We start from the raw sequence: 11,159 nt of genomic DNA, 5'->3' as shown, positions 1-11,159 counted from the left end.
AATTGTATTCTATGGTTTTGAAAGCTTGGGAAAATCCTTGACATCATTCTTCTTTCTTAGCTTGACTATCTGATTAAATTTCAGATGTCTAAGCCTTTTGTGCCATAGCCAACTCTCATTTATCTTTTATAAGTAACACCTTTTGAGCACATAGACATTATTGTCTATTCTCACAGTATCAACAACTATCTCACCTGCACCTGTGGACTTGATTTGATAATTTTTGGCTTTAAAAATCACATCATAGCCTTGATCACACATATGAGATACACTTAGCAAGTTACGCTTTAGTCCACCAGCATATAAAACATTTTTAAATTTACCTTTGTCGTTTGAGAGACTAACCACTCCCTTTGTAATTATTTTTCTAGGAGCATTGTTTCCAAAAGTCACATTACCTTTGTCAACTAGTTTCCATGTCAAAAACATACTTCTGTCTCCTAACATATGCCCAGAACATCCATTTTCCACATACTAATGGATCCCACCATTTTGAGTATCCAAAGAAATATCACATTGCTCTAATTTCTCCTTTCCTTTCCATACCTTGGGCTTTTGCTCAATTTGTTCAATTATGGCTTTGTCCTTTTCTCTTTAAGGCTGCAATTTACTGCTATATGCCCAAAATTTTGACTTTTAAAACATTGTACCTAATAATTCAAGGGAACAAAAAAATTATTTTACTTGGGTTTTCTTTTTCTTTGCTATTGCTAATTTTTATGGATCTGATCTTTGGGTTGCATGTCTCCCTTTTGCTGCTACAGAGGTCATTCTTTAGCTATTGGAATAAATGTAATTTCCTTTCTCCCTTTTTAATTCAACTATTTTTTTGGACTCAACTTCAAAGCCAAGACCACTGTGTTCTTTAGAGACACGTTGAGCCTCCAATATCTCATTTAAATCCTTAGTTACTTTACTAAATTTCTAATTAAAACTGAGCTATGATTTAGCCTTCTCCAACTCTTTCCTCAACAACACGACTTCTCCTTCTAATTTCTCACATGCTTGAACCTTTTCATTCAGTTGTCGGTTTAGGGATTCTTGAATCTTCTTACCTTATTCTATTTGCAAGAGCAATGGCTCCACGACCTCAACTTTTTCTTTTTTGAAAGAATCCTTCAGAACTTTATTTTTCTTCCTTAGCCTTTCTATTTCATCAAGATCACTTATCAGTTCTCCTTCAAGATCTACTTCTCCTTCTTCATCATAGGAATTAATGGTCTAGACTTGTTGATTTTCTATGGCAATCAACTAAATTCTTTGGGGCTCTCATCATACTTTTCCCCATTTGAGGATTGGCTAGGATCACTTTCCGATGAGCTCTCTTCTTGAACATAAAAAAATTCTTAGTATTTTTTCTTTCCTTTTGAAGGTTCTTGAATTTTTCTTTAGGATCATAATCATTTTTTTTCTTTTCAGGACACTTCAATGCATAATGACCAACTTTGACACAATTGAAACATTTGAATAATAGCTTACATTTATACATGTGTGATCCTCACATGATCTTCCGCATGAAGTTGGCTTCTTCCTCATCTGATTCACACCACGAGTTGTCATGCTCATCCTTGCACTTCTTTTCTACTTTGAAGCTTAATTCTTTTGTTGGAAACTTGCCTTCAGAAATCCTCATCTCATAAGCAGTTAGTATTGCAACGTCTTGATCTAAAGTGAGATTGATTAGAATGGTCATTTATTTAATGGCTAACACCTTGGGATTAGACCTATCAGGTAGAGATCTTAACACTTTTTGAACAACCATGGCTTCATCTAACTTCTCATCAAGCCCTCTTATGGTGTTCACAACTTCATCAACTCTCAAAAAATTCCTTCCAATATCTTCATCATCATGCATTCTTAAATATTCAAATGGTATCCTATTACCTTGGATTTTAGCTTTCTTTACCTTACTGTATCCTTCATAACAATTGCTCATCTTGTCCCAGATAGCTTTGGTAGATGTGCAATCCATTAACTTGACAAACTTTGGTTTAGGTGGACCAACAAGCAGAGCATTCATTACCTTAGTATTGCAAGTGAATTCCAACTTTTGATATTTGGTAACCACTATTTTAGGCCTTTGATATGCTTCTTCCACAACATCCCACATATCAACTCCAAGTGATTGAATGTAGGTCTTGATCCTCACTTTCAAAAATCGAGAGTTTGTTCCATTGAGCATTGGTGCCGTCTTGGTAAAACCTCCTTCTTGGTTTTCCATAGTGTTTGATATTTCTTCCAGCTGTTAAACTCATTTGAAGTAACTTGGCTCTAATACCAATTATTGGAAACTAGGACAATAACAAGAGGAGAGTGAATCAATATTTTAGAAATTTCTAACAACTTTCTTTTACTTTGTGCAAGAATATTCAAACACCATTAAACACTTCAGCAATGACTAAGCATAATAAGAATGAATATAAATAATCTCAATGGAACACACAAAGAACATGTAAATTTTCAAAAATTATTTTCAATTTATTCATAGGGAAAGCTACAACTTGTTTTTACAAATATTTGGCTACAACCAGTAGGAAGCTTCAACTCCTTGATTTATCAACTACAACTAAATGGAGCTACAACCCCAAATACTTTCCAATTCCCACTGGAAGGAGAACCAACCTTTGTTTTTGCAAATTACAACTTTCTTGACACTCATTGGTTCATCGTTCATCCAATTTCACACTAGAATCAATGAATTCCACTTCTGCCTTCAAAATAAAACAATTTCCTCAATCACCAATGCCTTTAGCAATTCACTGATTACCGAGAAACATCGACAACATCACCTCAATTACCAATGCATTCTATGCATCTATGAAGCACCTTTCAGATACTGAGATTGGTCTATACTTCACCCTTTATGCATACCACCATCATGCACCATGTTTCACCAACAACTCTCACACACTCTCTTGCAACCCATCGTCACCATTCTACTACTCAAATTCTACTTGTAAAGAATTCTGGACTGATATTTTTGGCTTCAATATTGGTTAAATTGTTCATTGATCTGCTGCATGGTTTTATTATTTTTTCCTTTGTTCAGTTCACAAATTGTCCTCTGAACCTATTCTCTAAGTATTATTTTTCTCTTCACCTGTTACTTCAATAATTTCTAAGTTAAACTATTGTTTTCCTGAATTATGGTGAGTTACAATTTTTAGCAAGGATTTTCCAAATTTGTTGAACCTCTAGTTTTACCAGAATTTCCAAATCTACCTGTTAACCAGTAGTTCTGTGAAAATCAAGACTATAGATATTCATCTTAACTGTAGGTCCACCAAAACTGCCACTAAATTCGACACCGACCCATGCATGCCGCTATCGAGGTCATCCTCCCAAAAATAATTTCCATCTCATCTCCTCGAGTCCTTTTAACTTGTCGCTACCTCTAAAAATAACCTTACTACTAAATAGAGCTTCCCCAAGCCTTTTTATTTTATAACATGAATGTTTCCAAAACCTAGCTATCTTAGTCCTTAGCCCCTTTTCCTTAAGTGTTGAAGGCTTTCCTCATGTGATCGGGCCTTGTTAATGACTGCCAAGCACTTAGGAGCTAAGCTATTCAAGATCCTATCAGGGGACTATTTCCTCTTTGTAAATGCTCTATGCCTTAGGTTATCCAAATTACATAAGAAATGACCAAACACCAACTCCAATGCTCGGCACTCTCTATCTCGACACATTTTTAAAATTCCATTATAAAAAAGTTATGAGATCAAGGATCTCTGGGGTATGGCCCCACCTTAATACACCATGACCTTTGCTATGTGCTCTCTCAGGTCCCACATAATACCACGGTGGTATCAAAATCCAGCGGTGGGACCATCCTCGGTGGTTTCTGAAATCAGGGAGAGTGCCTCGGACTAAACGTGAGCCATAAATCTTAATTTGTGAAGCCACCTTCTAGGACCTCCTTGTTCGTTAAAGTTCAACAACCTTCATGCCAATGCCTGACTCTCCTTATCCTCACACTTTTTCAAAATTCCAATATAAAAAAGTTACGATATCCAACATTTTTGGGGTATGACCCCACCTTAGTACACCTTGCCCTTTGGTATGTGCTCTCCCAGATCCCACCCAATACCACGGTGGTATTGAAACCCACCTTCATGACCACCCTTGATGGTTTTTGAAATCTAGGAGAGTGCCCCCAGAATAAATGTGATCCATTACAGATATAAATTTGTGAAGCCACCTTCTAGGACCTCCTTGTTCATTAATGTTTGAAAATGTTCATGCCACCACTCACCACTAGATACTTTGGAACCAATCTGGACCATTGATTGTGATTGACTGTCATGCACACATGGGGTTTTGACCCTCCAGGGTATGTTGTTGGGGTCATGTAATGATGATGTCATCAATTTGACATATTGACCTATGATTGGTCCTCATGTCACCCATAAATGGGCCTTTTAGGTACCCAAAAACACCAAACTGGCTTGCCAAGTGTCCACCTCCAAATGGGTGGTTGTTGATGTCACCTAAGACCAATAATATGCTACCATTTGTCCTATAAAGGAGAGAGAAAGGGTCCCTTGATCCTTGGTTTTACAAGGGATTTTCTTTGTTAATGGTTCTATGCCGAAAGTGACCTATTGCCAAACTAATTCTCAAAGCCCTTAATCCCAACACTTTTATGAAATTTATTTAACCAAATGTTAGAAGGTTCCATGGTTTTTGGGTTTAGAGGTTCTTGGGTTCTAGGGTTTTGGAGTTTTGGGCCTACTACTCTGCACCATTCTATTTCTACCATGTTATGCCATTGTAGGATTTCTAGGGTAGGCCCACTGCCACTTTTCCTATAACAACCCTGGTGAAAATTCCATGTAATAAAAGTTAATAAAGGAAAAATAATAACCATGGTTGATGGGACACTTATTCCAAGCTGAATGTGGGAAAAATCCTAGTAACGGGGGTCACTTGTGATTGATTAATGGCTAAGCAAATTGGCAAAGCCAATGGATATGTCTTTGGAAAGGAAAAATGGTATTTTTGGCACATTTATTTATGAAAATAATGAAAATTAGGAGAAAAAGGCGGTGAAAGGTCACAGGTTTCATGTGAGAAGGTAAATGAAGGAAAATAATGGAAAATGATGAAAATAGTGGCCTCATTCATAAGAAGGCTTCTAAGATCACTTGGTAACATTTTGTCAGTTTAGTTTTGGAGCTCTCTTATTACTCTCTCTCTCTCTCTCATACGCTTGGAGACTTAGAGTTTTCTTAGAGCACTCTTGGAGGGTGTGGCATACTTGCATTTTTGGAGCAAGGAGGAAAGGGAAGAGTAGGAAAGCACAAGAGGACACCAGGATTTGATTGCAGGTACCGAGTTTCATGTATGTTTTCATCACTATTTTTGGCATGCATGGCATATGCATGTGGATTTTTGGTCATGATTTGTCATTGGCATGGAGGATTACTAGGATTGATAGTGGATTGCCTAGCCTTGCCATTTCTTTGATAGCCATGAAGATTGTGGGTTTATTTCCTTGTTTTTTTCTCGGTTGGTTTTCATGTTACCTTAGCTTGGGTTGAGTTACTAGTTCCTAAAGCCTTGGTTGGACAAATGCTCCAGAGCCCTATAATAACTCGGGTTGAGTTTCTAGTCCCATAGCCTTAGTTGGAAAAATGCTTTGGAGCCCTTGGTGGGTTGAGTTACTAGTCCTTGGGCTTTGGTTGTACAAATGCTCTCGAGCCCGACGAAAGCTATGGTTTGAGTTACTTTTCGTGGAGCCTTGGTTGGAACTAACACTCTGGAGCCCTAGATGGATGGGATAGAGACCAATCGGATGTTGGTTTTGTGATGTTCAGCTGTGAGGTGGAATTGCTATTTGATGGGTTGAGGTGGATGGCATTTGGAAGCCCTAGATGACTTTTGCTTGAAGTGTTCTATGAGATCCCACGTTCATGCTCGGAATATGGAACAGGGGTGAATGGATAAAGAGAGATTTGGCTCATCCATTCTATGGTCAGGAGGAACATGGAAGTTATTATACTAGTTTCTATGAGTATTATACTAGTTTATATGTGTTTTATATGGCTGTGATTTCATGAGTATAATTTCTACTGCTATTATGCTAGTTATTTATGTGTTTTATGCCAGAAGCTATGTATGGCTCTCAGCATGTTTTTAGTTGTAAATGAATGATCAATGTATCTATGACCTAATGGATGAAATGACAATTGATGTGTTGAGGCATCAATGCTACTTATAAATTCTCAATTAAGTATAAGACCCCTATGTTCAGATCTATTATTTACACTTGTAGATTACATTTTCATGATATGTTTGATGAAATTCCTTTCATGGCTGGTAGGGGTCCAGTCAAGATCTCATTCAAATGATTTCTTTTTCACTGTCATTTCCTTGTTAATTTACTGTTATGCAGGTATCATGCAAATTTGGGCAGTGACCTAGGCTCTGGGCCTAAAAATGTGTCTTAATTCCTAGGGACACTGGCACAAAACTAAGCAAAAGAGTCCTTGGATGCTATCTTGCAAGCTTGTGAGAGTGTCCAGAGGTCCCTGGACACTAGCATGCCCATAACATGAGAGCGTTCAGAGCTCAAGTTGTCCAAAAGTTCAATGGGACCTAAGGGAAAGCTACCTGAAGTGTTGGATTGGTCCCTGAGGGTCCTAAGGTTGATGTTGAATGTTTGTTTGGTGTTTTTCCATCAGTTCCACTTCCTTAACATGACTTAGGAGGTTGAATCATATCATAGGGGCCTCTCATCACAAGTTTACCCCAATTGTCTCGTTGCTTGGGTAGATGTGGGAGGAAGGTGTTATAGAGTGGTATCAGAGCATGGTTCAACTCTCAAACTAGATGGGCTGTGTGTTGGTCATGCATGCATGTCAGTTGTATGTGTGTCTCGTACACTTGCATTCCATCTGATTGTTGCATTTTCATGATGTTGATCATGGTTATAGTGATGTTACCATGTGGAAGTTGATGTTGTTATCGTGGATCGATTGTCATGGTGTATGAATGGTTACATGTTGTCATATGTCGCTTACATGTTGTCTTATGTCACTTGGTTACATTCTTGTATGTTTGGTTGCATTCCTATATGTTTGGTTACATGTATTATTCTTGTAGGTTTGGTTTCACATATCATTCATTTATGATTGATTACATGTGCTTATGCATGTGTGTGGTTGGTTACACATTTCTTATGCATGTTAATGTTTGCATGTGGTCAATTTTACAGTGATGTAATGATTGTTTTAATGCATGAGATCGTGGTATGAGTTGTCGTTAGGGTCATGCATTAATGACTGGACCCTAGCTATAATGATGGTTGCATGGTCATATGCTTATGTGTTATGTTTTTATATGCTATCATGATTGTGTTATACATGTATCATGATGATTTTTTCATCTTCTAGACAAGGTATCCTCCCTGTGCTATACTAATGTGTGTTGGTTTATTATGATTTGGTTTAGCCGACATGATATACATTGCAGGAAGAAATATCAAATGGCTAGCAAGATGGTTGACTACAAAGACTCTCCCTATGAATCAAAAGAGAGGTATGGTGTTGGGAACTCTTCTGATTTGGTAGACACTGAGAATATTAAAGGAAGAAATAAGGAGTTGTAAGGAAGATAATGATAGAATCATGTAGGCATAGGTGAAAAAAGTAGACATAAATGCAATGATACTTCAGATTTTATCAGATGTACAACAATAGGGACCATGTCAGATCATCTATGAGCTAGAGGATCGAACTAGTGGGGTGTATGGCAGTAGGTCGCATGGTTGTCACAGGTCAGATAGAAATTACACGATTAGAGATGGTAGATTGTTGGACACTCCAGATAGGAGAGGGGATAGACACAAGTATTATTCTAGTTCTGATTAAGATAGGCACTATGATCATCATCGTTATCATCCTTATAGAAAGAGTGACAGGGGATACTTTCTGAATGAGTTAGCATGCTCAAAAAAATAGCATAAATTTATTGTTATTTTCCACAAAGGAGTTCCAGGAATCTAAATTTGTTGATGAGAAAATTAATCCAAGTATCTCAAAGATTACTATGAACTTCCAAATCTTTTCCAAGGATGAAATGATGCTTGTGATCATGCAAAATAACTTACATTAACCATTTAACCCAATGCTACAACAAGAAATCATTAATACAAAATGCAAAAGTAGAAAGAAATAAAAACAAGAGATGCATGTGAATAAGAAGTGAAAAAAAGGAAATAAAATGGTACAAAATGGCTTTTAGGCTCCTAGGATTGCCAACCCCAAGGAAACTTAGAAACCTATGAAGGAGAAGAAGATTTATAAGCTGAACATGACACCAATCTTAATTCTTTTCATCAATACATCCCTGCAAGAAAATAAAATGGAGCTACAGAAATACGAGTTCTGTCCACAAGAACACCCATAAAAATCTCCCCATAGAGGAAAATTCGACTGTGTACTTATAAAAAATTATTAGGAATCATACCCTATGAATGGAGGAAGATTTCCCCACCAAAATCACTTGATTAGTGGATCTGGTACCCAATACTAGGAATCTACATTAAATAGCAGGGAACACATTCCTAGATTTTCTCAATCATTGGAGTTCCACAATCTGTGCCATAATTCCATAATATCTTGTTTATTTATTATTTAAGAGTGATCCTCCTATAGTAGGGAGAAAGTCCCTAAATTATCTCACCCTCCAAATATTCATAATATGCTCAATATTCTCATAATATTCCAAAAAAATAGATAATATTAGGCACAAATATACAACTATTAATAAACCTTCCTAATGAAAATATTAAAGTTAAAAATACATTATCTAATGCAAAAACAAATATTTAATTTGCTGAAGGATGGTCATAGGCCTTAATTTATGTTTAATTTAGAGGCACAGGCTTTAATTTATGTCTAATTTAGGGGCCCATCAGTGAATGACCTACTTCTTATAAGTATCATTATTAATAAGTTATGTTTATGCTCTTGATATTTGTTGTAGGCATGAACGAAATTGATAAAGGCTAGAAATTGATAATGCATGCTTAGCATGGATGAGAACATCTGGGAATTAAATGAAAAGGAAAATGCATGTACAAAATTTTCTTTGAAGGCTACAAATACCTTAGTTGATGAATTTGTGACTAATGTGTGAGGTTGAGATCCTTTCAGGAACTATTGAGTATTGCAAAAATGGGAATGCCATCAACTAGATGTACCCTTCAAAAGGCTTCATATGAAAGTGCTGATAATGAAAACCAAGTAAATAAGGAAAGTAATAAGCCAAGGTAAAAAGTGTTAAAGGAAAGGAATTAGGTAAATATTCCTTAAGATTAAATTGAGAACTATTGTTTCAAATTAATGCATGCTTGTATGGATACTAGGAAGTGGTATGGTGAATGCAGGAAGCCTTCAGTACAACATATTGCAACAGATTTTACAACACATAACTGAGTGAAATGGAGAATTGAAATCCTAATGACTTTAGGGATATACATTTCTCAATTCCAAATTACTAGTCAGTTGGAATGAATTATTAATTGCATTATGAAATGCTTGGAATAAATATGATGCCCATTTATAGTGCAACAACAATGTCGTTTCAATGTATTTTAAATTAGTTTGAGTGATAAAATTATTATGAGTCTAATAATTCAGAAACCATTCCAGGTTATTATGAATTTATGAAAAAAGGGATGGCATGTATTTATATAACAACACTCACAAGTGTTGCTGATTTAAGGATTGAGTTGTACGAAAATGTTGGAATGGTGTGTAAGATCAAAGCCACCATGACAAATCAACAATACCTACAAAGGATCCCTATTGGAAACAAGGACAATACTGAGAGGGGGGGTGAATTAGTATTGTAGGAATTTATAAAAACTTTCTTTTACTTTGTGTAAGAATATTGAAACACCATTAAACACCAACAATTAGAAAGCATAACAAGAATCAATATCAGCAATCTCAATGTAACACACAAAGAACAAGTAAATTTTCAAAATTTCTTTTCAATTCATTCATAAGGAAAGCTACAACTTATTGTTATAAATATCTGACTACAACCAGTAAGAAGCTTCAACTCCTTAATTTATCAGCTATAATTGAATGGAGCTACAACCCCAAATATTTTCTAGCACACAATGGAAGGAGAAATAACCCTTATTTTTTCAATATACAATTTTATTGACACTTAGTGGTTCATATTTCATCCACTTTCACACTAAAAACAATGAATGCCACTTCTTCCTTCAAAATAAAATAGTTTTCTCAATCACGAATAATTTCATTAATTCAATGATTATTGATAAACACCAAAAGCATCACCCCAATTATTAATGCATTCTATGCATCTCTGAAACACCTTTTATATACTGAGATTGGTCTATGTCTCACTCTTTATACATGGTGAGCTACAGTATTGCAGAAATGATGCTACAACTCCTGGGAGTCCCTACTTTACTTTTATCAACCCAATTGTTCGTAAAAAACTTGGAAGCGACGGTGTTGTACGCACAAGTACTAGCTCTTGCTGCAAGCTGTCACTTGATCAGCTGGCACAAGTTCATTAGGAGCTTAAGACAATGTCTATGAGCTCTTGGAAGAATATTTCAAATGTGATGGATGAAAGCTAACTCAAAAAATGCTAGTCTACTTGCAGAAAGAAGCGAAAAGCTGAAAGGAAATGCAAACCCTAGCAAACCCTAGTTTTACTAACTAACCCTACTGGTGCAAGAAAAGAGATGAAAGCTGCGGAAATGGATGCCATTGACTCTTGGAAAGGTAAAATTCATGTGACTAAGCTACTTCTGAAGGAAAATATGGAAAAAAAAAACATATTTTTGTATTTTTGAGTAATTTTGCAAAATTATTATGAATGTGTCTTAACTATTTTTTACTATGCAGAGGTTGATTGGTGAAAGGAAATGGAGTGGGAACTTGTAGGAGGTTGCGAAGGTGAGAAGAGAGCCTAAGGGGTTCCTGGCACCCTTCCAAAGAATTTCACAGTGATCATATCTCGGAAAACTTCTCACGTGAACTTCTACAGGAAGTCTGTAGGGGTTCTACAAGATGTTCTACAGGGAGTTCTACAGGAATGGCCGAAAGAGGATTTTAGAGGATTGATGGAGGAAAAATGGTGGAGAAGTGGAAATTAAGGATGGATAA

The 11,159-nt window shown here is 36.3% G+C and overlaps 1 protein-coding gene across 1 annotated transcript; it reads right to left on the bottom strand.

Moving 5' to 3' along the window:
• Positions 1 to 1,693: 1,693 nt before the first annotated feature.
• On the bottom strand, positions 1,694 to 2,221 carry LOC149220979 (uncharacterized). Its single transcript, XM_089387275.1, has one exon. It carries the CDS (start codon positions 2,219 to 2,221, stop codon positions 1,694 to 1,696), a length of 528 nt encoding a protein of 175 aa, XP_089243401.1.
• Between the last annotated feature and the right edge of the window lie 8,938 nt (positions 2,222 to 11,159).

The sequence above is a fragment of the Pinus tabuliformis genome, chromosome Q (assembly GCF_031772625.1).
Source record: "Pinus tabuliformis cultivar Carrire ecotype Pingquan chromosome Q, CPIR1, whole genome shotgun sequence".
NCBI classification, from domain to species: domain Eukaryota; kingdom Viridiplantae; phylum Streptophyta; class Pinopsida; order Pinales; family Pinaceae; genus Pinus; species Pinus tabuliformis.
Note: the sequence above shows the minus strand (reverse complement) of the source record. Positions and strands in the feature narration are given on the sequence as shown.

Coding starts and splice junctions, on each gene's coding strand:
- LOC149220979 (XM_089387275.1), bottom strand. CDS start 2,221: ATGGAAAACCAAGAAGGAGGTTTTACCAAGACGGCACCAATGCTCAAT.